Below are 17,255 nucleotides of genomic sequence, written 5' to 3'. Positions count from 1 at the left end.
AACCTGATTGATTTTTCCTTGTTTTAGAATCCAAGGGATTGAGTCTAAACTCACCGGGGATTGGTGGGGGGAAAAAGAGGGAGATGGTTTGTCATAACCTATTCCCAGATTTGGACCTTAGCGTCCAAAATATGGGGGTTAGCATGAAAACCTCCAAGCTTAGTTACCAGCTTGGACCTGGTAAAGCTGTCACCACCCAAAAAATTAGAGTGTTTTGGGGCACTCGGGTCCCCCCAAAAACCTTCCCTGGGGACCCCAAGACCAAAATTCCTTGAATCTTACAACAAAGGGGAATAAACCATTTCCCTTCCCTTCTCCCTTCCAGGTGTTCCCTCCCTGGGTTCCTGGAGAGATACACAGAAGCAAGCTCCGTGAATCTAAACAGAGGGATTCCACCCTCTCTATTTCCAGTCCTGGAAAACACAAGTACTTCCCTCTTCACCCAGAGCGAATGCAAAGTCAGGCTAGTAAATCTAACACACACAGATTTCCCCGACTTCTTCCTCCCACCAATTCCCTGGTGAGCTGCAACTCAATTCCCTGGAGTCCCCCACTAAAAAAAAAACGCCAACAGGTCTTAAAAAGAAAGAAAAATACATAAAAATGGTCTCTCTGTATTAAGGTGACAAAAACAGGGTCAATTGCTTAAAAGAAATATGAATAAACAGCCTTATTCAAAAAGAATACAATTCAAAACACTCCAGCAACTACACACATGTAAATACAAAAGAAAAAAAACAATAACCCTTATTGTTTTATGATCTTTGTACTCACAACTTGGAAACAGAAGATTAGAAAGCAGGAGACAGAAAAATCCTTCCCATAGCCGAGAGGGAGTACAGGCACAAGACAAGAACAAAGGACTCACACACAAACTTCCCTCCACTCAGATTTGAAAAAATCTTGTTTCCTGATTGGTCCTCTGGTCAGGTGTTTCAGGTTACTCCTTTCCAGGTGAAAGAGACATTAACCCTTAGCTATCTGTTTATGACATGGTTAAACTCTCCTTGTTTTAAGACTCAAGGGGTTTGAGTCTTGGGTTCCCCACGGAAGGTTTTGGGGGAACAGAAGTGTGCCAGACACAGACTTCTGGCTGGTGGCAGCGTACCAAATTTAAGCTAGGAATTAAGCTTAGAAGGGTCCATGCAGGTCCCCCACATTTTTACTCTCAAGTTCAAAGTGGGGGAAAAAACCTTGACAGTTGTTTAATTAGCTGGTGGCAACAGCTGATTTCCTTTGTTTCTTTCTCAGCTTTGGGGGGGGAGGGGAGGGAGAAAGGACTTGAAGGTACCCCACAGGGAGGAATTCCCAAGTGCACCTTCCTGGGTCAAAAGGGTTTTTTTGCACTTGGGTAGCGGGAGCATCTACCCATCCAAGGTCAGAGAGAAGCTATAACCTTGGGAGTTTAATACCAGCCTGGAGTGGCGAGTATTAATTTTTAGAATCCTTGCTGGCACCCACCTTCTGCTCTCGAACTACCAAAGTAGGGAATCAGACTTGACACTTAAAAATCCTGTAACACTTAAGGTATGATTAGACAGGAAGGAAAAAACCTCTTTCACCCCAAATGATAAATCAGGGAAATAACCTCATTAGTAATAAGCCCCATGCACATATAATTCTTCTCACTCCAGCATCCCTTTAAAAGAACAGTGAAAGTTAACAGTAGTCTGATTTTTCTGTGGGGTGTCTGTGTTTGGGGGCATATTGGGGATTTTGCAGAGACATCAGCTCCCTCCCAGAGCCTGCACCCCGCAACCCCTCCCACAGTCCTGCCCCAGCCCGGAGCCCCATCCTGCATCCCAAACTCCCTTCTGGAGCTTGCAACCCACATCCCCTCCTGCACCCCAACCCCCTGCCCCAGCCCTGAGCCACTTCCCACACCCCAAATCCCTCATCCCTGGCCCCACCCCCAGCCCAGAGCCCAAAGCCCCTCCCACACCCCTACTCGGAGCCCCCTCCCATACTCCAAATCCCTCGGCTCCACCTCAGAGCCCCCACCCCCTCTGCCTCAGGCCAGTGAAAATGAGCAAATGAGTGGGGTAGGGCGAGTGAGTGATGCAAGATGGAAGGAGGGGGATGGAGTGAACCCAGGGCCGGTGCAAGGATATTTTGCGCCCTAGGCAAAACTTCCATCTTGCGCCCCCCTCCCCAAAAATCACATACATTATACACAATACACAGTCACAGAGTAACATGTTATAATTTAGAAATTATGTTTCCGTGCTTTAAGTTTAGCAAATTTAGAAACAAGTTCCTCCAAGTCAATGCTGTGAGCAATGTCATGTTCTAGTGACAAGGTAGATAGCCCAACAAGTCTTTGTTGCAACATTGATGTTTGCATGTATGTTTTTATCAACTTGAGCTTCGAGAAGCTTCGCTCACCACTGGCCACAGAAACTGGGAGAGTCAAGAGGATGCGAAGAGCAATAACTGTGTTAGGGACATTATCTGTCAGCTGGGGGTCAAGGCTGTGGGGAGGATGGGGTCAGGGGGTTTCCAGCTCAGAGAGACTGGGCTCGGAGCTGGGGGTCAGGGCTGTGGAGGGGATGGGGTCGAGGGGGTTTCCAACTCAGAAGGACTGGGCTCAGAGCTGGCGGTCAGGACTGTAGGGGGGATGGGGTCGGGGGGCCTGGGGGCACTGGGGCAGCTCAGCTCTGCAGGCTGCTGTTCTCTCCAGCCATCGGGGCACAAGGGGAACAGCAGCAGGGACCAGCCAAGGACCAAGGGGGCAGGAGCACAGGCACCTGAGGCCAAGCTGTGGGGAAGCACTTGCTTACCTTGCCCAACACATGAGCATCGGGGTCCTCTTTCTTCCTCCACTCCACCAGACCACCGCTGAGGCTCTTTTCTTCTCCATGCCCCTTGCTGGGGCTGACGTGGAGGCTGAGCCAGGGGGCAGCCGCCGCTTTCCTCCAGAAGCCCTGGTGTCGCGCTGCCCTCGCAGGGCTCCTGCCACGTGCCCTAAGCAGAGCTGCTGCAGCTCTGCCCAGCCGCCAGCGGGGCTGGCAACGAGAAAAATGGCATAGGCTGGAGCCCCTGCTCTGGGAGGGAGAGGGATTCTGAGCCTCTGCCTGCAGCCCAAGGATTCCCCTGGGTCAGCGCGCCGCGGGCAGCTCGAACCTCTGGGCTGCCGCGGCAGCGCCCTGACCCGGGGGGGCCCTGGGCTGCGGCTGCTGCGGCGGCACGCTGACGCAGGGGGGGCCCTGGGCTGCCGGCTGCCGCGGCAGCGCCCTGACCCCGGGGGACACCCTGGGCTGCCGGCTGCCGTGGCGGCGCCCTGACCCGGGGGACACCCTGGGCTGCCGGCTGCCCGCTGACCCACACGGGCCCCTGGGCTGCCGGCTGCCGTGGCGGCACCCTGACCCAGGGGACACCCTGGGCTGCCAGCTGCCGCAGTGGCGCACTGACCCAGGGGACACCCTGGGCTGCCGGCTGCCTCCGGCAGCTCAGACTTCCTCTCTGTCCCAGCAGCAGCGGCTGCTCAAACATTTTTAAAAAACTGGGGGGGGCACCACTTTTTGCCAAATCTTGGCGCCCTAGGCAACCGCCTAGTCCGCCTAAATGGTTGCACTGGCCCTGGGTGAACCCAGACAGGACTGGACAAGAATGTTCAGTTTTTTGTAATTAGAAAGTTGGCAACCCTGTCTGGGGAGAAGTCAGTGGGGGTTTCTGGTGGGAGGTCAGTGTTTGGCAGTGGGTGTGCGCATAGGACCAGGGATCAGTGACACGCTACCCGATGCCCACAGCCCAGGCCGAGAGCGGACTGTGGTTGCTGAGCCCGCCCTCAAGGCTGTATCCCTCGCTGGCCGCCACAGCAAGGTGCTGCCACCAGGGGGCGCTGGAGCCCGGGATTAGCTCAGAGAGCGAAATCGAAGCTCAGCCGACTGCGGCTGGCAGTCCTCCGCTCATGGGAGCCAATGGAGCTCGGCTTTGTTGCGAGAGAGCTCAGCCTCTGAGCCAATCGGCTGCGGGTTTGTAGCGCGGCTGCCAGGCCGTGACCCTGGTGTCATGGCCGCCTGCACGGGGTGCCGGGCCTGCTGCCGCGCCGGGCTCAGGGAGCTGGCCGCGGCCGGCAGCTTCCGTCCGCTGCCCGCCACCATGAGGCGTTGGCTGGAGCCGGCCGCTCGGCTGGTGCAGCTGGCCCAGGCCCGAGGCTTTCAGGGCGGCGCCGGGGCCTACAAGGCTGCGTCGGTGGACGTGGGGAGCAGGTAACGAGGGGGCGGCGGGAGAAAGCAGCGTCCTCCTGGAGGGACTCAGTGCCCCTCCCGACCGGACCGGGCACCGTCTCTTTTCTCCCTGTATCCCGGGTCTTGTGCTAGCCCCCGCGCCTGCCACGTCTTCCCGCTGTCCTAGAGCCCTCTGCTCCCTCCTAGAGCAGCTGCCCTGCGGCCTCCCATCCCGAGCCCCCAGCCCCTTCTCAGAACAGCTCTCCTCGCTGCCTTGTGTCTTCCACCTTCCCTCAGAAAATTCCTCCTCGCTGCTCTGCGCCCCCCGCAGCCCCCTGCCCTCTTCCAGAACATCTACCCTTCACTGCCCTGGCCCCTCCCAGAGCAATTCCTCCAGCAGGTGTTCTCCCCTCAACATTTTGTTCTCTCCTGCCCCCCCACCATGATTTGTTACTTTTTTCTTACCCTGATCCCAGGGTCGTTTCCCATCTGAGTATGTCTCATTGAACTCTGCTCCCCACTGCCCATTCATGTCCAGTATCTGCTGAGAAGTGTGTGTTGGTGGGGAAGTGTGTGTAGCTTTGCTTCAGCCATCCCTTTTCCAACCCACAATCTCCCAATATGTAGCTAGTGGAACCAGAGCTGGACCATAATTGCTAAACACATTGTTTAAAATCCACTGGCCTCCTTTTCTTTTTATGCCTGGTCTTATTGCGTACAGTTGATGCACTACTTTTCAGTAGTCCTTGCAATAGCTTGTCATGGTGATAATGTGATTTGAAATTAAAATCCTCCCATCACGATGACTCAGGTGGTTTATGTCATGGTGGTATTGGTTCTGAGTTTTGCTGATACATTTATGAAATAGAAAAGTATTAATACACAAGCCATTTAAGGTTAAAGTATCTCAGAAATAACCATCCAGATGTAGACTCTTCCTGCATTTTAAGATCTAGTGGCTGCCCCCCTTTCCCAACATTTGATGGTTTTTATTGATAAATTCAATCAGAGGAGCTGTTTGAAAGTTTTAGAAATAACTAGGGGCCTGATCCAAAGTCCACGAAAGTCAGCGGAAAAACTCCAGTTGACTTAAGTGGGTGTTAGATCAGGCACTAAATCAGTTGAAATAAATAAGAAAACTGAATGTAATTTGAACTTTTTTTTCCACTACACACTCACATACGTACCTGCCAAATAACGGGCATGGTCTTGCCTCTAAATGTACAAGTGTGTGCATCAGATCTTCCACTTCACTTTTTCCCTTAAAGTTCTGTCTGCTGTCACTGAGAAAGTGTTTGTGTGAGGTGTAAACGGGGTACTTTTTGCCTTATATGTACACCATCTCATTTTATGTTGATCTAAAAAAAAAATTTAATACATACACCACTGAGAATAATAGCCATTAATAGGCCTCTTAAAACTCTGAAGCGTAGGGGAGACTTGCTCATTTCCAAAGGAATATAGAATCTTTGACCTCTAGGTCACTGGTTCAAATCTAGCCAAATTCTGTACAGTAACTCCTCACTTAAAGTCATCCCAGTTAAAGTTGTTTTGTTGTTACACTGATCTGATCTATTAGGGAACATGCTCATTTAAAGTTGTGCAATGCTCCCTTCTAAGTCATTTGGCAGCTGCCTGCTTTGTCTACTGCTTGCAGGAAGAGCAGCCTGTTGCAGCTAGCTGGTGGGGGGCTTGGAACCAGGGTCGACCAGCAGCCCCTCATCAGCTTCCCTAAGTTCCCTGTGCAGCAACTGCCAGCAGGCTAGCAATTGCAGCTATCCCTCCCCCCACTGCCATGTGCTGCTCCTGCCCTCTGCCTTGGAGCTGCTCCCCAGTCTCCTGCTTGTTGGAGGGGATGGGTAATGTCAGGGTATCCCCCTGCCCCTGCACCTCACTTACCCCTTCTTTTCCATATAGAGGAGGGTGGGGACACAGAGGGAAAGAGACAGAACCAGGGGCAGCAGCTGCTCTCTCAACTTCCTGATCCACTTAAAAGGACAATGCACTTAAGAGTAGGTCGGCTTACTTAAAGGAGCAGTGTGCATTTCTCTCTCTTACACACACAAGGTGTAGGTCTTTCTCTCTCTGCTATGCTATCTCCCCTCCATTCCTGCTGCCTTGTTGAAAGTGAGACTACATTAACAACAATGTATCATCTCTTGAGGGTTCAGCTGAGTGCTAGTTCATCATTTAGCACAAGGGTTCTCAAACTGGGGGTTGGGACACCTTAGGGGGTCATGAGGTTATTACATGGGGGGTTGCAAGCTGTCAGCCTCCACCCGAAACCCTGCTCTGCCTCCAGCATTTACAATGGTGTTTAAATATATTTAAAAGTATTTTTAATATGTATGTGAGGGTCGCACTCAGAGGCTTGCTATGTGAAAGAGGTCACCAGTACAAAAGTTTGAGAACCACTGATTTAACAGCAAGGCATTCCCTGGGAAATATCCCACCCTCTAACTTCACCACTTCAACCAAGCTGTGAACAGTATTAAAGTGTGTGTGTGTGTGTGTGTGTGTGTGTGTGTGTGTGTGTGTGTGTGTGTGTGTGTGTGTGTGTGTGTGTGTGTGTGTGTAAAAAACATTTCCCTGGAACCTAACCCCCCAGTTACAGTACGTCCTATCGGGAAATTGGATTCGCTTAACATTTTGCTTAAAGTTGCATTTTGCAAAAACATGACTATAACATTAAGTGAGAAGTTACTGTACTGACAAAGATGTTACTGTCTGACTCTTACTTTGCAGATATGAAAACTGGGTGCTGATCTGTCTTGTTCCACATGACTTACTACCTGTTGCAGATGGCAGTCATAGCAGAGATGTATGGGATAGAATTAGTTTGGAGATTAAGGGTTTGTCTACACTCCCCTGCAGTTTGGAGAAGGGTGGGGAGAATAGAAGTGCACCCCAAAATGTTGTGCTGTAAGTCCCCCATATCTGTATACGTGGCATGAACTGAAAGGTTCTTAGTTTGTATTAATGTAGCCTACTTCAAACAGGATTACATTAATGCAGGCTAGGAACCTCTTAGTTCATGCCCACAGCATCAACACAGGACAGTTATAGCACAGCACTTCGGTGCACACTGCTATTCACACCCCACCCCATTGTCTGAACTACAGGGCAGTGTAGATGTAGCTTCAATTTTCCTTTCATCTTAGAAGGCGGTCACTTTGGAATTGAGGCAAAATTGCTGAACAGTAGAGAGGCTTGTACTCTTATTTCCTATTCTGTGGATAGATATAGGGCTTCAGCATCCAGACTTGTCAAAGCCAGTTTCTATCACGAATAGTAAATATAATCAATACTTTTTAAAAATATTAAACATAAAATATAAATGTATAGTAGTTGAATAGAGAGGTGTTAATAAAATGATCCTCAGTTGTCACTAATGGCAGATATCCTCTTTTTTTAAACAGAAAGTTGGAAATTTCCTCAGGAAAACTGGCCAGATTTGCTGATGGATGTGCTGTAGTGCAGGTAAAAAAATCTGAGCAAACTCAAAATGTATAAGTCAACTTCGATAAATGTGCTGGTTTTTGTTGAGATGTCTCAACCATGTATGGTAATTGGACTCCCAACTGGATCCGCAGCTAGCCACAGCATAGAAAAAAAATGTTATAAGGTTTCCAGAAGCCTCACCAGTGCACTGTGGATTCATGTGTTTTCTCTTCACTTGGAAAGTTCTCTACTGAGAAATGAAACTAAATGATACATTTATGAAAATGTTTTTTCTAAAAGTAATTTCACTCTTTTTAAATCAAGTTAGGTGATACATCAGTTATGGTCACAGCAGTCAGTAAAACAAAGCCTTCTCCATCTCAGTTCATGCCATTGGTGGTGAGTACTAATTGTAATTACACAAACTGCCCAAATTGATAACTATAAATAATAGTAGAGAAGTAAAACTTGAGTCCTCAGACATTTCATTTGGTTTTTAATATAAATTGTTTTGTCTCTGTGACTACAGCAAATAGAATATTCAGCTGTTAAATACAGATATATTGTCATATCTTACCTTTTTTTATAGGTATATTTAAGAAAGAGCAGTAATTACAGTTTTGTTTACAAATCCCTATTTTGTTGTATAAGGTTGACTATCGCCAGAAAGCTGCTGCAGCAGGAAGGATTCCCACAAACTATCTTAGAAGAGAACTTGGTTCCACTGATAAAGAAATTCTTACAAGCAGAGTAATAGGTATGACAAAAGACTGAGAAAACAGTGTCCAGTACTTTCTTTTTTTTGTTTGTGATATCCTCACTGAAAGATTGAAAAGAGAGGGCTACCTGTAACCATCGTTTTCAGCAAATATTGCCTCTTCGGCAGTTTTGGAAGAAGTGCATGCCTTAAAGTGCTGGATATTTCAGAACCATTTAAAGGCAATGTCCATTGGGGCTGCATGCACATTCCCTATATGAAAGCCCAGAATACAGTAAAAGCTGTTTTATCTGGCATGTTGGGCGAATGGGGGGTACCAGTAAGTGGAAAAATACCAGTTAACTAAGAGGGATGGAGTTTGGGTGCGGGACGGGGGGTGGGTGCAGGTTCTAGGAGGGAGTTTGGGTGTGGGAGGGGGCTCAGGGCAGGGGGTTGGGGCCCCAGAGTAGACTCTGGGTGTTGGATCCTGGGGGCGTTCACCTCTGGCAGCTGCTGTCATGGCTGCTTCTAGGCAGAGGTGTGGCAAGTGAGTCTGCATGCCGCCCCCACCCTGCCCTGAGCGCTGGCTCTGCAGCTTCTCTTGGCTGGGAACAGGCAGAGGCAGCGTGCAGAGCCGTCTCTGTCTAGGAGCGGCCAGGTCAGGTCAACACTGGTAGGGAGCCACCTGAGGTAAGTGCCCACCGGATCCAGCACCCCGAGCCCCCTCCCGCACCCCAACTCCCTGACCCAAGTCCACTTCTGCACCCAAACTCCCTCCCAGAACCCATGCCCAGCCTCCCTGCCCCAACTCCAGCCCTACATCCCCTCCTGCACTCGGAACCCCTCATAGCAATTCCCCCACCTAGGGAGCAGCAGGGACATGTCACCACTTCTGGGGAGCCAGGTGGCGCCAGGTAGGGAGCCTGCAGGTCCTGCGCCAACCTGACTATAAACCGGACTTTCTATGAAGATTAGAAATGTCGATTTATAGAGTTTTCCAGTTGGTACAGGGCATGATAACACAGCTTTTACTGTATCTAATAGCTTGTGAGATTTCTTCTTTGCTACTGAAATTGGGATTTCTCATGCCTCATCCTAGAGACACATCATCTCTTGGAGCTAATCATTTGTCAGGAGAAAGGAAAGGAGAGGCAACCAAGCTGTTTTCTGGAAAAGTAGGGAAAAAAAGAGACAGACTGTTTGGCCCAAATGTATCCTCCTCGCACCTTCCTCATTGTCTGAAAAATAGTATCCAAGATGCCCAAAACTTGTCTCTTGATTGAGATAATGGCACCTTGAGGCTCAATAGTTGCTAAAACTAGCAGGACTTAATAGACAATTTGAAGAGGGGATAAGGTTCTGAACAGACTAAGCCGGGGTGGGCAAACTTTTGGGCCCGAAGGTCGCGTCGGGGAATAGAAATTTTATGGCGGGCCATGAATGCTCACAAAATTGGGGTGGGAGTGCGGGCTCTGAGGTGGGGCTGGAGATAAGGAGTTTGGGGTGTAGGACAGTGCTCTGGGTTGGGATTGAGGGGTTTGGAGGGTGTGGGGGGGGTAAGGGCTGGGGTTGGGGTGTGGGAAGAAGCTTAGGGGTGCAGGCTCCAAGCGACGCTTACCTCAAGCAGCTCCTGGAAGCAGTGGCATGTCTGTTCTTCGGCTCCTGCATGGCCAGGCGCCTCTGCACGCTGCCCCATTTGCAGGCACCGCCCCTGCAGCTCTCACTGAAGTGCATAGGAGCCAGAGCGGGGCCATGTCGCGGCTTCCGTGAGCCACGGCCCCCAGCCCAGCATCCCGGCTGGAGAGCGGGGCCGAGCCGCTGGTGCAGACCCTGGCTGGAGTGCCAGAGAAGGGCCAAGCCACATGGTGTGGCTTGTGAGCCATCTTAAAACAGCTCACAGGCTAGATGCAGTCCACGGGCCATAGTTTGCCCACCCCTGGACTAAGCCCTAGTCAGTGTGCAGAGGTGTATTAATAAATCAAGTTGAAAATTAAAAAAAAAAATAAAAAATGCAACATTTGCTTAACTTCACCATTCAGTTGCGTTGCTTTTCATTACGTGTCATCTTATTACAAGCTCTCTGGAGCTATCACTTTGCCTTTGTTTATGTCTGTAATCTGACACATTTATACTGCTACTAATAAATACTCAAATTTTCAAAATGTGTTCTTTTCAGCAGCAGGAAAAGAACCATGAGAGCATTACTGAGCTCTTTATACGTCCGTCCTTTAAAAGTCAGTTTGAACATGTGCATGGTTACTGATTTTTAGTGTTTTCAAGGCCCATGGCACTGAGGTTCGTGCTGTTAAATAGGAATCTGCAGAGACAGTTCTAACTGGATAAAAATGGCAATTTTTCATGTTGTTGTTTTTAATGGCTTGTTTTTAAAAGCTTCATTATTGTTGCCTGGGTCCTTGATGCAGTTTCTGGAATAAGATTTACTTTATGCTAACCCTAAAGAGGCAGAGCAAGGATGTTGTAAGGTTATTTCTTTATAAACAGTTTATTTTTCTTGGTTAGTTTTAAAAAATATAATCTAGGTGGGACTTCCAAATATAACAATAAAAAGGTAGTCTAGGTGGGACTTCCAAATATAACAATTTTTAGGCAGGTCAATTTGGTTCTAATCTGAAGTGTTATAATTTAAACCACTGAAATGTATTTATTATTTTATATAAGGGAAAGCTTAGCTATGTACAAAGTTTATTACTAACTGTGACTTGGAGCGCAGGAATAGCATAGTAGATCAGACCACTGGTACATTGTCAGGTATCCTGCCCTTGTTAGTGGCAGCTGATATGTACTTTGGAGGAAGACACTAAAATTCCCTATACTGGACAACTGTGAAATAACCTGTGCATAAAGGAAGCTTCTTCCTAATTCTCATTCCTTAGTGGCTGGCATGTATCTTGAAGCATGAAGGATTATGTTCCTTACATTTTATTTTATCTAATATGACAGTGAATATTCTCACTATCCATGTACATGTCTTAGCCTTTTTTGAATGCTATTCAGGTCTTAGACTCAATATCTTTTGGCAGAGTTCCACAATTTAATTAGCCTTTGTGTTTCTAAAAATTTTAAATGTGTCGATTGTCAGTTTCTTTGGATAACTCTTTTTTTTGTTTTTTATTATGAGAGGAAAATAAGGATTGCCCAAATTTATCTTAGACATAGATGCAATAATAAATGACAGTCATTTACTTCCTTCATCCACTGTCTCCTATAAACAGTCATAATCTTAATCTTTCCATGTATGAAAGTTTTGAAATGTTTTTTACAGATCGATCAATTAGGCCGCTCTTCCCAGCAGGCTACTATTATGATACACAGGTGGGTTCATTATTTTTAGTGATAGTCACAGTTCTGTGGGAGCCAAAATAATTTTATTTTGGGCAAGCTTCCAAATTGGGTTAATGTTTTGTAAAATAATGTTAACTGTTGGTGCAGTTGAAGGCTTAACAGCAGCCTTCTTTAATTGTTCAGTAAATAATATTGCTTAACACAGACCCATTACTCATTGCTACAAAGAAAGCTATTTTTTGGAACGGGTCTGAATTCAGACTCACTATCACAAAGAAAGGAGTGGGATTTATTCTCTGGGAGTAAGTAATTTAACTAGCTAGGAGCTGTCATTCCTGCTCAGTAATTTTAGATGAAACTATGATCAATGTTCATGTTGCATGTCAAGTAGAATAGGCTATTCAACAACCTTAAGTCAGTGTCCCAAAAGATATTCATTGCAAGTCCATGCTCGATTTTCTCTTGTAGAAGGTGGGGAAAAAAGCTCAAACTCTGCATATTTGTGTAACAGAATAAAAATAATCCTTAAAACCCCAGAACCTCTCAATATATTTCCTGTGAATATATTAAGGTTGTTTCACTGTGGAATTTTCTTTCTCACATTTGTTACCTGTTAGATTTATCTCATTATTATTATTATTATTTCTGAAGTATGCGAAGTATAGATAAAGATAACTTTGTCATATTTTAAGGGCCTGTGTTTGCCCCTAATTTGGTGGTTCTTGGTGTTAAATATAATTTTTCTCCATCAGTTTATTGATTTAGATGTGTGAACATTTTTTTCTCTTCATATGAATTCATATAATTTTCAGTCATTGTATTTCTTGTTCCTTGCAGGTGTTTTGATTAAAAAAAAAATAGAAAAAACAAACACATATAGCTCAAAATTCTTCCATTGTCTTTTATATTATACCAGATCCTTTGTAATCTTTTAGCAGTAGATGGTGTTAATGATCCCGATGTCCTGGCAATTAATGGAGGTAAAAGTAACTTTAAATATTTTGTAAACTTTTTTTTACTGTTTGTATTTATGTAATCATTAAAAAATATATATCTTACAATTTTAGCATCTGCAGCACTTGCGTTATCTGATATCCCATGGAATGGTCCCATTGGTAAGTAAATATTTTAGCTTGAAAGCTTGTCTCTCTTACCAGTAGAAGTTGGTCCAATAAAATCTGTTACCCACCGTGTCTCCAATATCATGGGACCAACACAATACAATAACACTACATATAACTTAAAATCTAGTCATTTTAAAATTAAAGGCAGTTTCAGATACTATATCTGTTCCAAATTCCACTGCCAGTTTGTATGGTTTTACAGTCATGTTTTGTTTTTCTCTTCTCTCATGCTGTGTTAAGCTCCACACAAGTAAGGAAAACTGATTATATAGAGCAAATAGTGAAACTGCACAAAAAGTTGCAAATTTACAAAGTAAAACTGAAAAATAGAGAGAATAGATTTTTTTTCCTGATTTTCTGTGTACTTTTAACAATAGTAGCTACAGAACTACAGGCAGATATATGATCAGTAAAATGGCTTCCCATTAATTCCAGTAATTGTTACAGACTTAAATAAAATTGTAAGAATACATGATAGCATTGCAACAACAGTCTGAAAACAAGGCGTAGTGCTCAGGTCAGATACTTTTTTTAAATGGACTTTAACTGCAGACAAAGTCAAATTAGTGATCAGGAAAATACCTTCTGATTTTCATATTCTGAGGAAGTATCCCCATGACTATGAAGTATATGGAAAAAAATACTTTTTAAAAGTCTCTTGTTCATTTAATTTTATTTAGCTAGTTAATACACTTCTATGAAAGCTTCTTCTCCTGTATAACTACTTCAGACTACCTCTAAAGTGTTTCTTTAGTTTACTGGAGATATTAAAACAATTCTCTTCCAGGTTTTGGTGGGGAGGGCACACATGCTACAATTATTTATTTTCTTATTCTAAGGCAGAGATCAGCAACCTTCAACACGTGGCCCATCAGGGTAAACCACTGGCGGGACGTGAGACATTTTGTTTATGTTGACTGTTCGCAGACACAGTCCCCCCACAGCTCCCAGTGGCCGCGGTTCACCGTTCCCCATCAATGGGATCTGCAGGAAGCAGTGGCCTGCACGTCCCTGTGGCCCACGGCTTCCCACAGCTCCCCTTGGCCGGGAATGGCAAACCGCGGCCATTGGGAGCTGCGAGGGGCCGTGCCTGCGGACGGTCAATGTAAACAAAATGTCTCTCGGCCTGCCAGCGGATTACTCTGTTGGTCCGCATGCAGAAGGTTGCCGACCCCTGTTTTAAGGAATAGTCTCAAGTATAGCAGCAGTCTTGGAGCATCTCCTATAAGTTGCAGGAAATGTTCCATTAACAGGCAAGTCTTACTGTTTTCAAACCAATTGTTAACCTTTTCCTTTCAACAATATATGCTTGTAAAATTTCCAAACAATAAAATTTTATTAAACTGGAGTAAAAGTTGATAAACATATCAGGGATTCAAGGATTTAAAAAAGCTTAAAAAATTAAAAATGTATGAAATTCTGTATTGACATGATTGCACTTCCTGGGTTTCTGATGTGGTCTTAACACTTTTAATTGTGTTTTTAATCCTTAAACTTTTCATCTAGAGTTAAACTCAGAAATAGAGATCAATGAAAATTTTTGTCTGGGGAACCTCTTTAGTTTTTTAGATTTTGGAAATACTTATCCTTGAAGGGCCCCAGGTAGAGGGGAGTAGGATAGGGGCTTTTTGCTTTCTGGACAAGCCCTTCCCTCCCAGCCTTCACCCCAACAATCCTAATAGGGGCTCTTTCGCCATCCTAAATGTCTCACAGGGAGGTAACTTAGATTTCTCAAAAAGAGATTTCCTTTTGTAATTTATTTGTCTTCAACTGATTCATGTTTCAGAAAACGTATGTCCAAACTACCAGCAAAAATAAGCTTACAACCTTAGGGGCATAACATTACTATCAGTGACACTGCAATAACAGCACTACCCCAGTAAGCCAGAATTTTTCAAGTGTGACTAACTTGACTTGCAAATTGTCTGCATTGTTTGAATAAACAAGTTTATTTTAATTTTATAACTGTCAAAAGGTCATCTGGCACAGGCACACACACATCCCACTATTTAAATAGAATTAGTAATTTTAATAATTACCTCCTGAAAGCAAACCAAGTAAAAATGATCCTTTGAATGAACTCCTACTTAGATGCAAAAATGAACTTCTGGAGTTTCTTCTTAGGTGCAGTAAGGGTAGGAATGGTTGATGGAGAAACTGTTATTAACCCAACTCGAAAAGAAATGTCTTCTAGTACCTTGAACTTATTGGTCACTGGAGCACCTCATAGTCAAATTGGTAAGTGGTTAAAATTATTCAGCTTTGATGTTTAGTTAAAAATCGAGCATTTTCTCATATGAGCCACTTTTAATCATAATTCTCTTGAAATACTACCTTTGTAATCAAGACTAGATAGAAACAAATAGTAAGGAAGTATTTTTTCTAGTTTGATTTCTTTTGAAGTCATTAATATATATATTGGAATTTCTTTACTGTATTGAGATTCAATATCATTTAAATAAAACTTATGTTGTGCTTTCTGCTTATTCAATTGAACTAAAACTTTGGAATACCGTATCAATAAATAAAGTGTAAATGTTTTATTGTAATGTGTCCTAACAGCCAGTAAAATTTTAGTCCCCACAGGATCCAGCTTTGTGATGCAGAGTTGTTCTGAGAGAATTTAGCTCCTCTTTAAAAGCACTGGAAACCTTAAGTTATAAAGCTGCTTAAAAGAGAGAATTTTTCTTAAACGGTTTACATTAATTTCCTGAGCCCTGGCAGGAGCCATGGGATGGAAGTCCTGAACTCCGACAGGACCACAGGGGCAGAAGCCCTGAGCCCAGGAGCTGCGGGGGCTGAAGCCCTCAACCTATGTGGCTGAAGCCCAGACAGGAGCGCTGTGTGTGTATGTAAGCAAGCCTCGAGGACAGGCAGGACCGGGGTGGGTGGAAGGAGAGCTCTGGGGCACTTCTGCACTGCCTGTGGAGGTGGGATCTGATCTCACCTCATAACAGCCATGCAGGGAAAAGACAATCCTGTCCCTCCCCAACCCTGCTGAACTAGCAAATTTTGGGGAGATTAGATTTCATGGAGAAGAACTTATTTCACGGTCTGTGACATTATTGGTTGAGGAAGTGTAGAACGTATTGTATTCAGTCTGTGGCACATCTATATTTAAATGCATATTCTAATCGTTAACCTATTTTGAAGGCATTAGTTTGACTTCCTTTCAGTTGCATCTTGTGAAATTTCTCCTTACCAGCTTATATTTGCAAAATTATTCTGAAATCCTCCCAATTAATTTTTCTTCCATAAGTCCAGCTCTTCAGTTTGCATTTTGAAACTGTTTCTGTGATTCTATGACCTTTGAAATAATAAAATCAGCCTGGCAGAGATCAAACAGATTAACTAAGCTATTGTCTGAATTTTACCAGAACTACACGGGTCTTCAGGTTTCCTTTGTGACAGATATATTTTAACGACTTGTTTTATATCAGTTGAAAACCGTCATGGTAACTGACTTACTATTTGACTCTGAATTAATAGTCATGTTGGAAGCAGCAGCTGAGAATATATTGCAGCAAGACTTATGCCATGCCATCAAAGTAGGAGTGAAGCATACCCAGCAAATAATTCAGTGCATACAACAACTGGTAAAAGAACAAGGTGCAGCCAAGAGAACTGTTCAGAAGTTATTTAGTGCTCCAGCAGAGATTGTTGAATGTGCAAAGCAGTAAGTACAAAAACAAATGGTTCTAATAAAGTGTGTGAGTGTGACCAACTTCTGTCACTAACTGACCCTCACTTCTGGGCTTTTTACATACAAAATATTGTTTTTAAACATTTGAGTCCCTGACTTATCCTCTGTTTTTTCTTCCTTTTGATAGTCAGAAGCCCTGGTCCTCTACCCCTCCTTTGCTTAGTCACAAGGCTATGCTACTCTAGCAGCCTGAAGACGTGAGGATGGGAAAGGAGGAGTCAGAGACCCTATCTCAGGCCCTCCTCTCCCCCAAAAATTAAGAAGCAAGAAAGGTTCTCATCTCCCCCAGACAGAGGAAGCATATTGAGGCTAAAGCACCTGTGGTCCCCCCTTTTTAGAAAAAATTTGGGGAAAAATGGAGCAGTCTTGAGTGAGGGAAACTCTAACAGAAGGTAGCAGAGAGAATTCAAGGTGAGGATGAGACAGATCAATACTGGGGAAATGCTGCATGGCTTCCTACTCTCCTTCTGATGTTTAGAGAACTGTTACCCCTATGCATCTGTACAACCCTCCTAGCAATTCTTTCACCTGTCCCTGCTGGGAGGGAAAGCCAGCAAGTGGGGGCGAATACCTCCCTATGAAAGAGGGCTGAGGTGGGAAAGGCACAAGGCCATGTCTCTCTTCCATCTAACAGCAGCACATCAGAACTACTGAGGAGAGGAATACCAGTGGGCCCACTGGCTGGTTTGTAATGGAATAGGGAGCTTGGTGCTCAAGACTAGTTTAAATGTAATTGACCCACTGAACTTCCTTGTAGTGCTCTTCCAGCATGCAGTCTCCTCTTCTCTCCCCATTTTAGAATGTTTTTGTCTCTCAGT

The 17,255-nt window shown here is 44.9% G+C and overlaps 1 protein-coding gene across 2 annotated transcripts in view; it reads left to right on the top strand.

Annotated features, from left to right (window-relative positions):
* Positions 1–4,011: 4,011 nt before the first annotated feature.
* PNPT1 (polyribonucleotide nucleotidyltransferase 1) overlaps positions 4,012–17,255 on the top strand; it is a 44,556-nt gene continuing 31,312 nt past the window's right edge. Inside the window, exons 1-9 of one of the 2 annotated variants that reach the window (XM_030557813.1) lie at positions 4,012–4,211; positions 7,589–7,649; positions 7,935–8,009; positions 8,262–8,367; positions 11,591–11,640; positions 12,527–12,590; positions 12,678–12,725; positions 14,859–14,972; positions 16,224–16,410. In XM_030557813.1, coding sequence (XP_030413673.1) covers positions 4,012–4,211; positions 7,589–7,649; positions 7,935–8,009; positions 8,262–8,367; positions 11,591–11,640; positions 12,527–12,590; positions 12,678–12,725; positions 14,859–14,972; positions 16,224–16,410 — 905 coding nt within the window. The remainder of the gene's footprint in view (positions 4,212–7,588; positions 7,650–7,934; positions 8,010–8,261; positions 8,368–11,590; positions 11,641–12,526; positions 12,591–12,677; positions 12,726–14,858; positions 14,973–16,223; positions 16,411–17,255) is intronic. The other variant, XM_030557814.1, reaches the window with a different exon arrangement.

Source organism: Gopherus evgoodei, chromosome 3 (genome assembly GCF_007399415.2).
Source record: "Gopherus evgoodei ecotype Sinaloan lineage chromosome 3, rGopEvg1_v1.p, whole genome shotgun sequence".
Taxonomy (NCBI): Eukaryota; Metazoa; Chordata; order Testudines; family Testudinidae; genus Gopherus; species Gopherus evgoodei.
This window is presented reverse-complemented; position numbering and strand designations above follow the sequence as displayed.